Source organism: Olea europaea, chromosome 11 (genome assembly GCF_002742605.1).
Source record: "Olea europaea var. sylvestris chromosome 11, O_europaea_v1, whole genome shotgun sequence".
NCBI lineage: Eukaryota > Viridiplantae > Streptophyta > Magnoliopsida > Lamiales > Oleaceae > Olea > Olea europaea.
The window spans coordinates 32,656,319-32,674,223 of record NC_036247.1 but is presented as its reverse complement, the minus strand read 5'-3'; the positions used below and the strand labels follow the sequence as shown (position 1 = coordinate 32,674,223).

The following is a 17,905-nucleotide window of genomic DNA, read 5'->3' as shown; positions in this document are numbered from 1 at the left end:
AGTTAATGTCAATGTCAAAGTCAAAGTCAATAATTAATTTTAATAACACATTTTATGAGCATATAACTTTTCAACCAAACATTTTATCAACTTTTATCAAAATAATTAAAAATATAATATTAATCCTCACCAAACATGGACTAAACAGCCTAAATTGTCAATCTTATATAGCAAAATTAATGTTGGGTTTTTGCCTCATCATTCCACTTTTTTCAAATAGTGTGGAGGGAATGGGGAATAAACATATTCTTTAGGTGCAATCTATAAAACTCGGGTCGAATTTACACTCTAATTTACAAATATCAACTGCTGCATGAGGATTAAAAAAAAATGGGTTGTACTGTGCGTACACAAAATCCCTCCAAAACACAGACAATAGAAGGAATGGATCGATATTTTTTTTGTGATATTTTACTCACATGGACCCACTCTATGAATATTCTTGATTGTACACAGACTAATTCTAAAAAAATCTAGCTGTCAAACTGTTTCCAACGGCTATATTTTTTACTTTCATCGGTTATCTACAAAAGAAAATGAAAAAAATAGTAAAAAGTTAAGAAATGTGGATAATAAAAATAATTCCTCCAAGCTTTTGCATCAATAGGGTGTGGCTATGAGTATAGGGAAATTAAACTGGTAAACACTGCGATAGCAATAAATGAACCGACAGGCCTAAAACCTAGTCTTTCTCATCTAACGTTGTACTTACCACGTTCCCACTCATGATCCAATTGGGGCCCACATACCTGACTTATACAAATTTGGAAGGATCAATATAGGAATTTTGCTTAGTTTGTTTGAATGGTTGAGATTCTCTCACATATTGGAAGTCTCGCATAAATAAAAAGTCCCGTCATTGTGAGAGTCGATCATTCCTTCTATCAAAAAAATTCGAGCATTATAACGGGATTGTTTAGACAGGCGGTATAAACTCCCAGCCAATGGCGGGACACATGTCCCCCCTGAGTGGACAGGCCGACTGTCCGTCAAGCACAGCCGAATTTGGAAATTGCAAGCAACACCATTATTTATTTTTGTACCAACGGCCAGCAAAAGCTATAAAAACACAGCAGCAAGCATGGCTGATGGCACTGTAAAATTCCCTCTAGTTTACCTTCAATTTATCAGAAAATCAATTATTATTTTCCTGCTTAGGTTAAATTTAAAATTTTAATTTAAGTTAAAATCAAAGTTAAAGTCAAAATCAATAATTAATTTTAATCACACATTTTATGAGCCTACAACTTTTCAACCACACATTTTGTCAACTTTTATTAAAATAATTAAAAATATAATATTAATCCTCACCAAACATGGACTAAACAACCTAAATTGTCAATCTTATATACCAAAATTAATGTTGGGGTTTTGCCTCATCATTCCACTTTTTTTCAAATAGTGTAGAGGGAATGGGGAATAAACGTATTCTTTAGGTGCAATCTATAAAACTTGGGTCGAATTTACACTCTAATTTACAAATATCAACTGTTGCATGAGGATAAAAAAAAATGGGTTGTACTGTGCGTACACATAATCCCTCCAAAACACAAACAATAGAAGGAATGGATCGGTATTTTTTTTGTAATATTTTACTCACACGGGCACACTCTGTGAATATTCTGGATTGTACACAGACTAATTCTAAAAAAATCTAGCTGTCAAACTGTTTCCAACGGCTATATTTTTTACTTCCATCGGTTATCTACAAAAGAAAATGAAAAAATAGTAAAAGGTTAAGAAATGTGGATAATAAAAATCTTATAAATACCCATACTCTTCACTCCAATTCTTCACGCAAAAATATCCAGTCTCTCCTCTCACATAATTTCATTTGCATTTCCAATTTATTTTCCTCTAGATTTCATTACTCATTCTCCAGAAATCAATGACGGGGGGAGAATTCCAATTCTGAAAAATCATCAGAGGGCCAAATTGGAAGAAAACTTCATCTAGAGGGCCAAAATAAAAGAAAGGAATTGTACGATGCGCTTGAACAAGGATCGACTCCTTCAAAATTCCTTTTGATTATAAATAGCCATGGACAAAAACAATCATTCATGAGTTGTCGATAACCTACTTTTCGATCATTATCTTTATACTATCGTGTACTTGTGTCAAGCAGCTAACTTTGAAACAGTTAAGAGCAAACTTCGAGTTAGAACTAATGGATTAGCATAAATAGTCACTTCCCCATAGATTGGACACTGCAGTCGCATGAGACCAAGCAGAGAATTTGGTGACCACAAATGTTATAACTATGCGGTCCGTAGTGTAAATTATATTATCGTTGTGGCCATTTTTGACCATGCCTTTCATCCCATTTTTTGGCACCACTTCGTGTGAACTAATCAAGGCCTATAAATAGGTTATCGAAGTTCTAGACAACAGCAATGAAAATTATATGAAAAAATCATTCCTTGTTCATCCAAAATTCTGTAAAAGTTGCTTCTTTACATAATCAAACACTTTCTTTTCACTCGTTCACTAAAAGAAACATTTTTGCTATTGATGTTTTTTTCATTAAATCTTGTTTAATTCTACAAACTATTTGCCGATAAATCCTTAAAAGGAGACAAATATTGTTTGAGGACAACAATACATTCTTCGTGTTCAAGCCTTTGCAGATTTCATATTCACCTTCTTCCTCTTTGTTCTCAATTGCTATATTTATTTTGTCATAACAAGAATAAGCATCATTTTCTTCAAGGAAAAGGAACGAAATGAAGTAATAGAGGGCATAAGAAGGAAGAAAAGACAACAGAAAATTTTCCCACTAATAATTTTGCATTCTTCTCTCTTTATATATATCAGCTCAGCCTTGTTACAAGAGTGAGTCTCTTCAATGTTCCACCTGCCCGCCATTTTCTGCTTGATTTTCTATGTCTTGTTAGAAGCCCAAAAAATGCCATGCCAAAAGGGTTAGTTCTTTCTTTAATCTGCAGCAGCCACATCAACTTTACTGCTTCAACTTCAAAGTCCCAGCAAGATATAGTACACCAAAGTTATAGGTAGAGCTATTAACATCCCGAATATCACCCTGCAACAACCATAATACACGAAAATATGAAATGAGAAACATAAAAAAGACGAGCAACTTCACTTACGACTCATACTACCATCATTCGATATCTTCATAACGAGTGATATTTAATGCATACACGTAATGGCATGTGCAACATTGGCACTTCCATCAACACGCTCGTAACAATATTTCAATAAAGAACTTTAGTCTAAAACAAAATGTATAGGAGCTAACCCGGTGCTCAAGATATCGGGATGAACATTATATTCCTTTGCAAAGACAAAAGGAACGATTCCTTGTGGAAGTGCTGACTGAAAATATGAAGCTTGAAATCAATCAGCCGAGCACGAATGGTCAAAAGTAATTGGAAATTAACACGTCAAATTGTATAAAATTTTGTGTCAATTCTTGAAATTTATTTACCTGCACAATTGCAATGTGCAAAAGATCGCCTCGAAGTCCAATGGCAATTGAGGCAGCAGCCATAACTGCCGGTCCGGTAAGAAATCGCACAGCCATGGAGAAGGCAGCAACTGATTTCCCGCAAGCAATCATCCTAGGCTGCAATGCCATAAACAATCCTGCAATCCCACGATAAAATAAGAGATGAAGTAAACTTCAGAAGAAAAGTTACTTTAAAGCTTCTTAATTGACGAACATAATTTAAAAGTTACTTTTGTACTAACTAGTTTCTTCAGAAAAGTATTTTCTAAGTATAGTTGAACATGCTCTCTAGTCTGAACATGATCTTTGAAGAGGGACATCAATTAGATCATACCAAGACTGAACATTGCCATTCCAAGACCGGCATCAGACAAAATAGATATAGATTTGGCGATAATTGCAGGCATCTCAACATGCCACCTGCAACAATTTTAGCAATAGATCAAAATTTCCAACATCAAGGGCTACATACATGGATTTTTCACAAAATACAAGAATATTTACTTGAATGAGACCAAAGACCATGTGAGGCCAAAGAGGCTGGAATAAGTGTTTGGATTCCTCATAAGCTTTCGCCACACCATAATCAATATGAGCCGAGTCATCACACTAGTTGGAGGCATGGTTGTTGTCTTAGTCTCTGCACTAGGCTTCGGACGAAGCTCGGTTGTCGAACTTGATCCGAGCTTCGATAGTACTGGTCCTTCCCGGTTCATTCCATTTAGTCCCTGTTTGTTCCCAAAACTGAACTCGTCTCGCCCAAAATCATCATAGTCTAAAATGTCAAACACGTCGAATCATCAGTAATAAAAATACAGAATTAAAATAATGGAAGTATATTATCAATGACAAGAGTGATGAATAAAGTCAACTCCATTCCCAGGTAGAAGACAAAAAAAATTCTTTTCGAATTATCATGGCTCTTGTGGCACACTACAATTTGGAGCTTCATCAAATGGATGTTAAGACAATATTTTTGAATGGAGATTTTTCTGAAATGGTTTATATGAAACAACCTGAAGGCTTTGTTGTGAAAGGAAAAGAAAACTTAGTATATAAGTTAAATAAATCCTTATATGGTCTCAAGCAAGTATCTCAACAGTGGAATCTGAAATTTGACGAGGTTGTGACCTCTCTTGATTTTGTTGAAAATACTGTTGATCAATGCATTTATCTCAAAATCAGTGGGAGAAATTTTATTGTACTGTATGTTGATGACATTCTGCTTGCTATCAGTAACTTAGGGTTGCTTCATGAGATAAAGAAAATGTTGTTTGCTAATTTTGAAATTAAAGATCTTGGAGAAGCTTCCTATATACTTGGCATTGAAATAAATTGTGATAGAAATCGTGGCTTATCGGGACTTTCTCAAAAAGCTTAAATACGACGTGTTCTAGAAAGGTTTAATATGCAGAACTGTGCACCTGGTGATGTACCTATCATAAAAGGAGATAAATTTAACAAAACTCAATGTCTAAGGAATGAGCTAGAAAGGGAGTCTATGAAGATGATGTCATATGATAGTGTTGTGGGGAGCTTAATGTATGCTCAAGCTTGCACTAGGCTGGGTATAGCCTATGCAGTTAGTGTCCTTAACAGATTTCAGTCTAATCTAGGACAAGAGCATTGGAAAGCAACTAAGAAAGTTATGAGATATTTGAAGAAAATTGAAAGTTATATGCTTACATTCCAGCATACAAACCATCTTGAGGTGGTAGGATATTCAGATTCTGATTTTGCTGGATGTCAAGATGATTTGAAATCAACCTCAAGTTATATTTTTACATTAGGTGGTGGTGCTATTTCTTGGAAAAGTGCTAAACAAACTCTAGTGGCATCTTCTACTATGCAAGCTGAATTTGTGGCATGTTATGGGGCTACAGTCCAAACCGTTTAGTTAAGAAATTTCATCTCTGACTTGAAAGTTGTTGATTTCATCTCAAGACCGATCACCACCTATTGTGATAATAGTGCAGCAGTATTCTTTTCAAAGAATAATAAAAGTTCTGGTGGGTCAAAATATATTGATATCAAATATTTGGTTGTTAGAGACAGAGTCAAAGAAGGACAGACAAAAATAGAGTATATTAATACAGAGGTAATGATTGCATATCCCTTGACTAAGGGACTCGCTCCAAAAGTCTTTAAGACATATGTTGCTAATATGGGCATTGTGGAAATATTTGATATTTTTGGTTAGTGGGAGTTATTTATGTAAAGAATTACGTTTTGGGTTTGATCCCTTTGCGGGGTACGTAGGTAACCCATATGTTTTCGGGTACAATCCATTCTGATAATAAAATATTTTTTCCCTATTCATGAACTATATTGAGCATGCATTTGGCTTATATCTTTTGATTATAATATTATTGTGATCTCGAGATATGACATATAAAGCATAAGATGAGTCTCTTTTAAAGACAAGCGGCTTCATTTTGATCCGAAGCATTATGAAGACCGATATGAATTAGCACAGTCTTTTTATCACATTTGGTGCTAAGTTCATACCACATACTACCACATTGATTGGAGGATGGGGATCTATGTCGATAAGGATGTTGATATTTGTAGCTGTGAAACGGTCTTACATCGCTTAATTGGTGTAATGACTTCCATGTTTGGTGTTAATATTCTTGTTGGACCGAATCATGTTACTTAAGGTGTCATCATTGGAGCTATACTTTTGTGGCTACCTATGTAGCCTGATTCGGGTGTTAAAACTTTGTTATAGCAATCAAGTGTTTGCCCAAGTGGAAGAATGTTGGAATAATTCCATATGTAGGCTTCACATTCGATTGCAAATTTTACAGGTTAGATGTATAGCTCATAATGATATTTGTGTTTGGGCCAAATTTATTAAGTGAGTAATTGGGCCTTTTACACCTTACGGGTTGTAATCAATATGATGTGGTAATTTTAAGTATGTGGACTGAAAATAAACTCTAATTAGAATTCTAGCCGTAATGGGACGGCTCAATTATTTCCTATATAAAGGTTAGGTCCTCTTTCCTTTCCATTATTATTTTTAACTTGCCCCATTGATAGCTAATACTTTGTGAGGAGTAAGGAGGGGAATATCTGACTGCTATTACAATTACAACTATTATTCATATCAACAATGGCTTCCGCAGATATGAATTCAATTTAAGAATTATTATTTTGTGATTCTCGATTCTTAGCATAATTACAAATAAATTCAACATAAACATGTTACCGGAGCCAAATTTTTGTGTAAGGGAACGAAAAATAAAAAGAATGTTGGGGAACAAAATATTTATATAGCCCCTTTTTTTGGGTGGGAAATAAAATTAAATTTTTAATAAATATTAATAAAAGTTTATATAATTTAATTAAAAAATTGTGAGTCTTATGAAATATATGATTAAAACTAATTACTAAATTTTTATTTAGATTAAAATATAAACTTTAATCCAGAAACATAATATGTAAATCAAGTATAAATCGAAAAAGATTTAAATAAATTTTCAGGGACGATTGCCACCCTGATCCACACATGGCTCCCATAGGGAAATTTGTTTCAATACATACTTAGAGCCCGTTTCGCACAATTATTTCATATTATAATCTAAGAAATAATAATTTTTTGGAGAATGTGTGGTTGAAAAGAAAAAAAAATTGAGTTTACGTATAATATTATTTTATTGAAAAATATGTAGTTAATAAGACGAGAAAAAAAATTAATTATAATTTAATAGGAAATAATGGGGGCAAATAGGGGCTTACACTGCCCAAGGTAACAGATAATTTATTTTACTTTCTTAATCATATTTTCTCTAGTTTGGCCTTCATTTTTGGACTTATTTTTTCTCAAAATTATTTTCAATTATACATTTTCTCAAAAAAATAACTTTGCACGTGAACCTATAACTTTTTCCTACTTTTTATCATACATTTTTCAACAAAATCTATTCTTAAAAAATTCTATTAAACATGGTTTAATGTTAATGTAAAAAAAAAAAAATTTAATGACATCTCAAAATAGGTTCGATCAAGTAGTTAACTGGATTCTGATCACCTTCCCTTCCATCTAAGCATCATTTGCACGCTAAAACCGAAACAGGATAGAATGAATGCAAGACAGAAGGGTGAGAGGAGATTTAGAGTAAATTACCAAATTACAATTACATCTGAATGTCACCATATGTGAGAGTAAATTACCAAATTGCAATTAAATCTGAATGTCCTTATCTGTGAGTATTTATAATCAAAAGAGAAGAAGTAAATTTGAAAAGTAGATTGAAAATTTAACTAAGCGTATCTCCTATAGGCTACCAATTTGTTAAGCATATCAAGTATCTTCGTACTGAATATATTTTGGTCAAGGTATTATTCGTAAAAGATGGCGCATTCATAGAAGATATCAATCACCGCGTAGAGATGTATGGCAGTGTGGTGGAGCAGGGTGTGAACCTTGTGTTGCCTTTTTCTTCGTCTTTATTTATCAAGCTACCATCTAACCTATCACATGAGATGAAAAAGCCAAAATACAAATATTTAGAATATTGGTCACCATCTCATCGTGAACTGCTCATTTCTCCATTGAGTATTTAGCACGGGATTATGTTTGACTTCTCGAATCTATTAAATTTCTCATGTCATTTCAATCATATTTTCTTTTGCTAACAAGTTCGAAGATTCAAATAGTATATGCATTCTTTTGCCTTTATTTATTTATTTATTTTTTTTATTTCACTCTCTTTAAACAACTCAATACCATCAAATCATTCGTAACTACAAATACATTATAATTTTAGTTAAATTCCTTTACATGAGAAAAGTAAAATGTAAAATAAAATAAAAAGTGGGACATATGGTGTATGAAATTTCTAACCCTTGTGACACTCAAGGAGAAAGACTATGATCTAATTAAACATGTGGGAACAATCATATGATTCGCTGCGATCGCATTCACATCGGGGTGATAATTACTTTCTAAGTATACATGCTACGTCGGATTCATGAAAAACATGGAAAAAGAGATGTAACCCACTAATTGGAATTAATAAGCAAAAGCTAAAGCTAAAGATGCTTTTGTGTTTGTCCACTTTGATTAAGATTGGTGTGAATTCCCACTTTACAGCACTTTATTTTTCCAAATAGATCGTCAATGGAAAAGGTTAGCTAATTGTTCAAATATGATGTCTCTTGTGCTGTTTTTCCATATTTTGAAACAAAGCTTTACCTAAAAACAGGATTTGGCTTCATAATGTGCTTTATTGTCATTAACTAATTAATCACAGAATCGTGGAAATCTGACTATATGTCGGGAGGATGTCTGTACTTTGTAGTTATATTTTTAGCGAAATTTTGTGTTAATTGTTGACTTCGAGTTTTGTACTTTCCACGTAGTTAACTGATCTCAAGGTTACTCATATTCACAAAACCTAATTCTTGCACATTTAGACAAATCGTTAGCCATACGTGACTTCCTCTAATGGGGGTGGAGTTGGGCAACTCGCACTCCAACGGTCAAGTTAGTAGGGGGAATATAAGCGTGGGAAAGTTTTAGACGTGAGCCTCCAATGTAAAAAAAGGATGTCAACTTTGGGTGGAGATAGATAAACAGTGTTATGATGTAGTTATAAATTTAGAGTTTAAACTTGTATTACATTAAAAGGGTACTAAGTATGAGATTTCATAGTAAAAAAATTTGAATAAGATTCGTTGGATGAAGACGCACGTTGCCTCATCCGTACGTTTGATACCTCTTGTCGAAAACATCAATCAATCATAGATATTAAATGCTAATATCATTTTTTGTCCGTAATGTCTAGTTTGCGACTTTAGACTTGACCTGATGGGGTGGAAATGGCGGCGACAACAGTGAATTTTTACATCAATCACGTACCAAGGATTGCCTAACAAATCTCGCGCGGAACTCCTTCCCTGTCCTCACCTCCCCGTAAATTGGTTCTTCCCAACGGGAACTATATAATCTAATGGGGTCGATAAATATATTGTTTCACTTTTGGTTGCCCAAGCATAATAACTTATATGCAAGTTCCCCCCATGTGAGAGGTGTATATGATTATATACACCAAAAGTGCACATGTAGCATAGTCAGTCTTGTAAAATTTAAACCCGTCAAATACATTTAATGGACAAATAACTTATTATTTTACTTTTTATTCATACATCATGTAAGATTCGCAATTTAAATTATAACTTAAAAACTAAGCACTAATTATCATATTAACTTATTCAAATTTTGTTTGGCAGAGAATAAAATAAATTTTTTAGCAATTTTTGATAAAAGTTAATGAAATATGTAATTGAAAAGTAGTAGATCCTATGAATTTCATATTTGATGAAAATTAATTATTAATTTTGAATTCAATTTTAATCGAACTTTTAGTGGTACCAATTAGGAGTCGAATGTATCAGAATAGACTAGCTAACAACCACTCCCATCTCCCTCTTTCAGGGTAATTTTAAATAAAACTTCTTGTATAGAAGCTTTTGATAAGAGGAATGACAATACACAGGTGACAACATTGTATTAGCTGATTTAAAATTATATTTTGTTCAACATTCAATGAATGCTGCTACCTCACTATCTATATGATTCTTTTGTACATAAAGCAAAATTGTTTTACGTTTGATTTACTCAATTGGGCTGTGCCTTATGTACAATAAGGGTGACAATCAAAGGTTGAACTCTAACATTGAGGGTCTCACTGTTCCGTCCCTAGAGTTTTGTGAGGGAGGTAAATCGCGGGATGTGTCCCAACAGGCTATGGAACAAGAGCTGTCTGTACACTGCGCTTACAAAGAGTCCAATTTCATGTTTCGAGAATCGAACTCCCACACTGTAGCTGCCAGCAAGACATGAGATAACCTCACTCTTATCCTTTGTATCATTAGACTATATTCCAGGGGACACAATAAGAGTGACAGTCCGAAGGGGGACCGCGTTGATTGTTGGGTCGCAGGGGGCCCCGAGCAGAATGACCCTTCTCAATTCCTCCCCAATAATTCTTCTCGGGCGGATAGGTGGCCCTGTTTCTCTAGCAGATCTCATTCCTCCAAGCTTTTGCATCAATAGGGTGTGGCTATGAGTATAGGGAAATTAAACTGGTAAACACTGCGATAGCAATAAATGAGCCGACAGGCCTAAAACCTAGCCTTTCTCATCTAACGTTGTATTTACCACGTTTCCGCTCATGATCCAATTGGGGCCCACATACCTGACTTATACAAATTTGGAAGGATTAATATAGGAATTTTGCTTAGTTTGTTTGAATAGTTGACATTCTCTCATATATTTTAGTTCTCCCATAAATAAAAAGTTCCGTCATTGTGAGAGTTCCTTTCATCAAAAAAATTCGAGCATTATAACGGGATTATTTAGATAGACGGTATAAACTCCCAGCCCATGGCGGGACACATGTCCCCCCTGAGTGGACAGGCCAACTGTCCGTCAAGCACAGCCGAATTTGGAAATTGCAAGCAACGCCATTATTTATTTTTGTACCAACGGCCAGCAAAAGCTATAAAAACACAGCAGCAAGCATGGCTGATGGCACTGTAAAATTCCCTCTAGTTTACCTCCAATTTATCAGAAAATCAAATATTATTTTCCTGCTTAGGTTAAATTTAAAATTTTAATTTAAGTTAAAGTTAATGTCAATGTCAAAGTCAAAGTCAATAATTAATTTTAATAACACATTTTATGAGCATATAACTTTTCAACCAAACATTTTATCAACTTTTATCAAAATAATTAAAAATATAATATTAATCCTCACCAAACATGGACTAAACAGCCTAAATTGTCAATCTTATATAGCAAAATTAATGTTGGGTTTTTGCCTCATCATTCCACTTTTTTCAAATAGTGTGGAGGGAATGGGGAATAAACATATTCTTTAGGTGCAATCTATAAAACTCGGGTCGAATTTACACTCTAATTTACAAATATCAACTGCTGCATGAGGATTAAAAAAAAATGGGTTGTACTGTGCGTACACAAAATCCCTCCAAAACACAGACAATAGAAGGAATGGATCGATATTTTTTTTGTGATATTTTACTCACATGGACCCACTCTATGAATATTCTTGATTGTACACAGACTAATTCTAAAAAAATCTAGCTGTCAAACTGTTTCCAACGGCTATATTTTTTACTTTCATCGGTTATCTACAAAAGAAAATGAAAAAAATAGTAAAAAGTTAAGAAATGTGGATAATAAAAATATTATAAATACCCATACTCTTCACTCCAATTCTTCACGCAAAAATATCCAGTCTCTCCTCTCACATAATTTCATTTGCATTTCCAATTTCATTTCCTCTAGATTTCATTACTCATTCTCCAGAAATCAATGACGGGGGAGAATTCAAATTCTGAAAAATCATCAGAGGGCCAAATTGGAAGAAAACATCATCTAGAGGGCCAAACTAAATGGAAGGAATTGTAGGATGCGCTTGAACAAGGATCGACTCCTTCAAAATTCCTTTTGATTATAAATAGCCATGGACGAAAACAATCCTTCATGAGTTGTCGATAACCTACTTTTCGATCATTTTCTTTATACTATCGTGTACTTGTGTCAAGCAGCTAACTTTGAGACAGTTAAGAGCAAACTTCGAGTTAGAACTAATGGATTAGCATTAATAGTCAGTTCCCCAAGGGCATTTCTTTCCTAAGCTTATTGGCTAAACAGAGTAGCCTTCCACATGTGCACTGAAACCAGAGTCTGCAACTCGCCTTAGGCGAAACCCTCCGAACTCTCTCAATTTGTATTGAGAACCATTGAGCATGATGACCCATCACCATTTGAAACTCTAGACCGTCTTGTCATATTCTTCGATTAGCATATGAGTAATCATTTTATTGAAAAGATCTTCAATGATGGGATTGAAGATATGGCGAAAAGAGGTTGAGATGTCAAGAAGGATAAGATGTGAAATATAAAGATGAGATATGAGGTGTATATAAAGTAGAATGAATCGAAGTAGTAGAAATAATGTAAAACGTCCAAAGTGCCGACATATGAGTCAAAAATTGTATTGTTCATAGTCCTATAATTTGAAAATTTATTTCATTTAATGTACATACTCAATTTCCAACCTTTTTTCCCTAAACATTATCAGAGATTGGGCTTTTTCCCTAGCTTTATCCGTTTGGATTTTTATCCATTGGGAATTTACCACCAACATTAGTTTTGCCCTTTACCAAAACAGCAGAAGCAGCATGGTAACAAGCCCGAGCTGGTCCGATTCCATTCATCCCCTCGAGCATGCCAAGCTCGATGCACTGTATTTTTATTTAAATTCAGAACGAGGGAACGCCCTGTATTTCTTAAGATTGGACCTGGCACTTTGAAATTAACTAAAAATTGTTGGAATCTTGTTGTTCAAAATCTAGAGTGGATGAAGTGAATTGGTTAAGAAACGAAAAAGGGAAAATTCTGCCAAGAAAATTGGCCTATGCGACCGCATAAATTGGACTATGCGGTCGCATGAGACCAAGCAGAGAATTTGGTGACCACAAATGTTATAACCATGCGGTCCGTAGTGTAAATGATATTATCGTTGTGGCCATTTTTGAACATGCCTTTCATCCTATCTTCTGGCACCACTTCGTGTGAACTAATCAAGGCCTATAAATAGGTTATTGAAGTTCTAGACAACAATGAAAATTATATGAAAAAATCATTCCTTGTTCATCCAAAATTCTGTAAAAGTTGCTTCTTTACATAATCAAACACTTTCTTTTCACTCGTTCATTAAAAGAAGCATTTTTGCTATTGGTGTTTTTTCATTAAATCTTGTTTAATTCTACGAACTATTTGCCAATAAATCCTTAAAAGGAGACAAATATTGTTTGAGGACGACGATACATTCTTCGTGTTCAAGCCTTTGAAGATTTCATATTCACCTTCTTCCTCTTTGTTCTCAATTGCTATATTTATTTTGTCATAACAAGAATAAGCATCATTTTCTTCAAGGAAAAGGAACGAAATTAAGTAATAGAGGGCATAAGAAGGAAGAAAAGACAACAGAAAATTTTCCCACTAATAATTTTGCATTCTTCTCTCTTTATATATATCAGCTCAGCCTTGTTACAAGAGTGAGTCTCTTCAATGTTCTACCTGCCCGCCATTTTCTGCTTGATTTTCTGTGTCTTGTTAGAAGCCCAAAAAATGCCATGCCAAAAGGGTTAGTTCTTTCTTTAATCTGCAGCAGCCACATCAACTTTACTGCTTCAACTTCAAAGTCCCAGCAAGATATAGTACACCAAAGTTATAGGTAGAGCTATTAACATCCCGAATATCACCCTGCAACAACCATAATACACGAAAATATGAAATGAGAAACATAAAAAAGACGAGCAACTTCACTTACGACTCATACTACCATCATTCGATATCTTCATAACGAGTGATATTTAATGCATACACGTAATGGCATGTGCAACATTGGCACTTCCATCAACACGCTCGTAACAATATTTCAATAAAGAACTTTAGTCTAAAACAAAATGTATAGGAGCTAACCCGGTGCTCAAGATATCGGGATGAACATTATATTCCTTTGCAAAGACAAAAGGAACGATTCCTTGTGGAAGTGCTGACTGAAAATATGAAGCTTGAAATCAATCAGCCGAGCACGAATGGTCAAAAGTAATTGGAAATTAACACGTCAAATTGTATAAAATTTTGTGTCATTTAATTTTATTTACCTGCACGATTGCAATGTGTAAAAGAACGCCTCGAAGTCCAATAGCAATTGAGGCAGCAGCCATAACTGCAGGTCCTGTAAGAAATCGCACGGCCATGGAGAAGGCAGCAACTGATTTCCCGCAAGCAATCATCCTAGGCTGCAATGCCATAAACAATCCTGCAATCCCACGATAAAATAAGAGATGAAGTAAACTTCAGAAGAAAAGTTACTTTAAAGCTTCTTAATTGACGAACATAATTTAAAAGTTACTTTTGTACTAACTAGTTTCTTCAGAAAAGTATTTTCTAAGTATAGTTGAACATGCTCTCTAGTCTGAACATGATCTTTGAAGAGGGACATCTAACATCCCGAATATCACCCTGCAACAACCATAATACACGAAAATATGAAATGAGAAACATAAAAAAGACGAGCAACTTCACTTGCGACTCATACTACCATCATTCGATATCTTCATATCGAGTGATATTTAATACATACACGTAATGGCATGTGCAACATTGGCGCTTCCATCAACATGCTCGAAACAATATTTCAATAAAGAACTTTAGTCTAAAACAAAATGTATAAGAGCTAACCCGGTGCTCAAGATATCGGGATGAACATTATATTCCTTTGCGAAGACAAAAGGAACGATTCCTTGTGGAAGTGCTGACTGAAAATATGAAGATTGAAATCAATCAGCCGAGCAAGAATGGTCAAAAGTAATTGGAAATAAACACATCACATTGTATAAAATTTTTCATCATTTGATTTTATTTACCTGCACGATTGCAACGTGTAAAAGAACACCCCGAAGTCCAATGGCTATTGAGGCAGCAGCCATAACTGCGGGTCCTGTAAGAAATCGCACCGCCATGGAGAAGGCAGCAACTGATTTCCCGCAAGCAATCATCCTAGGCTGCAATGCCATAAACAATCCTGCAATCCCACGGTAAAATACGAGATGAAGTAAACTTCAGAAGAAAAGTTACTTTAAAGCTTCTTAATTGACGAACATAATTTAAAAGTTACTTTTGTACTAACTAGCTTCTTCAGAAAAGTAACTTCTAAGTATAGTTGAACATGCTCTCTAGTCTGAACATGATCTTTGAGGAGGGACATCAAATTAGATCATACCAAGACTGAACATTGCCATTCCAAGACCGGCATCAGACAAAATAGATATAGATTTGGCGATAATTGCAGGCATCTCAACATGCCACCTGCAACAATTTTAGCAATAGATCAAAATTTCCAACATCAAGGGCTACATACATGGATTTTTCACAAAATACAAGAATATTTACTTGAATGAGACCAAAGACCATGTGAGGCCAAAGAGGCTGGAATAAGTGTTTGGATTCCTCATAAGCTTTCGCCACACCATAATCAATATGAGCCGAGTCATCACACTAGTTGGAGGCATGGTTGTTGTCTTAGTCTCTGCACTAGGCTTCGGACGAAGCTCGGTTGTCGAACTTGATCCGAGCTTCGATAGTACTGGTCCTTCCCGGTTCATTCCATTTAGTCCCTGTTTGTTCCCAAAACTGAACTCGTCTCGCCCAAAATCATCATAGTCTAAAATGTCAAACACGTCGAATCATCAGTAATAAAAATACAGAATTAAAATAATGGAAGTATATTATCAATGACAAGAGTGATGAATAAAGTCAACTCCATTCCCAGGTAGAAGACAAAAACACCAAAATTTCCGGATGGGTGCAGTGTTAATAATAAACCAAGAACTGATTGCCCATACTAGAGGGAAACTCCACAGGAAAAAAAACATAACAAAAACCATTTTCAACCACAAGCTAATAAAAGAAATCAGAATCCCAGGACAAGTTTCAGTAAAAGACAAATACAGTTACATATAAAAGTAGACAAATCCAAGAATATTTTAGGCTTACAATCAACCATTCATATTCACAAAACAAGATTGGAATTAAACGATTATTGGATCAAGAAGTATTAATATTTAGTCTACAGGTGTTTTGACCCAAAAAAATAAATAAATAAAAATGGGAGTATACTCCAAATGAGGAAAATTACCTTTGGGATGAGCTCCAACATTGATTTCATTTCCATATTCACCTCCCCTGAATACATGGATCCCTCCTTCAGAAACTGGTGAAGCACTAGAACTCCAAACAAACAAGTGAAGATCTTTGCCATTACCCTCTGTACCATTAGCCTTCTTTTTCGTGCAGGAGTCTGTCACTGGAGAGAAAATTTCGGCACCGGCAGGTGCAGGGTACCCTGCATTCCCCTGCCCAGAAACCCCATAAGGCCTTGAAGGGTTCCCATGACCACTCTCCTCATCAAACCCCAAGTTCCCATAATTTGAATGCCTTGGACTAACATTGCTAGTGTTCCTCCCATTCACCATAGAATAAAAATCAGTGTGGTTAAAGCTTGAGCCTCTTGGGGTGGGGTTTCTTGATGACTGCAAAGAATAAATCTCTGCATTCGTTAAATTTGAAGGTCTAGGCGTCATAGAAACACCAGAATTAGGCCCATGGGATCTTCTTGAAAAGATTTCAGACCTTGAACTTGTTGATTTTCTTACAGTAACATGGAGTTTTCCATCTTCACCAACTTCAGCTTCAGTTTGCAGAGGCTCTTTACCGTCCAAAGAAATGATATCAGAATCGATTCTAAAGGAGATAATGGAGGCTGCAGTATCTGGGAACTGCTCTGCAATAAGCAATCTGGCTCCTCTGTACTCAAACAAAAACAGCATCAAAGTGTACCAAATAATGCACTGAAGCACCACTATCTGCACCATTAAACTCCCTGAAGACTCACCATACATCCCTTTCAACAGAGGGATCCCCATTACAAGAGTGTTGGGGAGCGTAGAAAGAGAAAACAGAGTGATGGACCATTCAAGGGACCCTCTTGAGCTGATTCTTGACCAAATGGCAAGAACAAAAAGCACTATGATTTTCTGAAGGGTGTCAGCGGCTATGAATCTGTAGTTCATAGCATAGGGATTGTTCGTGGAGATGAAGTGGAAAGAAAGTAGAGGCACTGCAAAGAGTGCCACAAATCGATTGATGCCTGAACATTGATCTGGGGTGAATATTTTCCACCATTTTACTGAACCATAGGCCAAAATCATGGCCACATAGAGTGGAACCACAGCCGTTAGCACATGGTAAAGGTCTGTGATTGTGATCATTTTTCCTTGCTTAAAAATGGGATTTTGTGGATACCCTCTAGTTTTTCCTTGAGAAAAAACCAAGATTTCCAGTTCAAGATGAAGCTGCAAACATGGAGTACAATTTTATTAAAAATAGCTACAAGAGACAGATATGCTTGATGGTTGTCGGATACGTGGAGCTAAAAGAAAAGCTGGGTAATGGGTTGCCAGAAAATGGTTTTATGACCAGATTTTCAGGCAGGATTTGGGAGAGAAATGAAGCGAGTAGACATATGAGATTATTTATGGGAAATAAATGGCAGCCAGAGATAAAAGCTGAGGTCTTTCGCGCAGTTCTTTCTGCGTCTTTTGATGGAAAAAGAGCAGAAGTGCCCATTTTTTATTTTTTTTAAGCAGGTCTCGTTCATGTGTGGGACTGTCATGTCTTTTGTTATTCACTGTCACTTTAGCTTAATTCGATAAAAAAATGGGAACACAAAAAAAAAATAGTTTTCAAATAATAATTTGTCGAATAAGCACTAATAATCTTTCTTATAAACAAATTTATTATTAGATGATTATAATGAGTTGATTACA

General features: G+C 35.2%; 2 protein-coding genes across 2 annotated transcripts; both read right to left on the bottom strand.

Moving 5' to 3' along the window:
* Positions 1 to 2,738: 2,738 nt before the first annotated feature.
* Positions 2,739 to 4,271, bottom strand: LOC111404981 (probable auxin efflux carrier component 1d). The gene is made up of 5 exons (XM_023033699.1): positions 3,974 to 4,271; positions 3,804 to 3,889; positions 3,449 to 3,606; positions 3,260 to 3,336; positions 2,739 to 3,040 (listed from the first exon to the last, which is right to left on the bottom strand). Exons 1-5 carry the CDS (start codon positions 4,183 to 4,185, stop codon positions 2,974 to 2,976), a joined length of 600 nt encoding a protein of 199 aa, XP_022889467.1. The 5' UTR covers positions 4,186 to 4,271; the 3' UTR covers positions 2,739 to 2,973.
* Positions 4,272 to 13,317: 9,046 nt separating this feature from the next.
* Positions 13,318 to 17,681, bottom strand: LOC111404113 (probable auxin efflux carrier component 1b). The gene is made up of 6 exons (XM_023032854.1): positions 16,192 to 17,681; positions 15,471 to 15,729; positions 15,301 to 15,386; positions 14,945 to 15,102; positions 14,760 to 14,836; positions 13,318 to 13,775 (listed from the first exon to the last, which is right to left on the bottom strand). The coding sequence occupies exons 1-6, from the start codon at positions 17,345 to 17,347 to the stop codon at positions 13,709 to 13,711; spliced, it is 1,803 nt and encodes a 600-aa protein (XP_022888622.1). The 5' UTR covers positions 17,348 to 17,681; the 3' UTR covers positions 13,318 to 13,708.
* Positions 17,682 to 17,905: the final 224 nt, after the last annotated feature.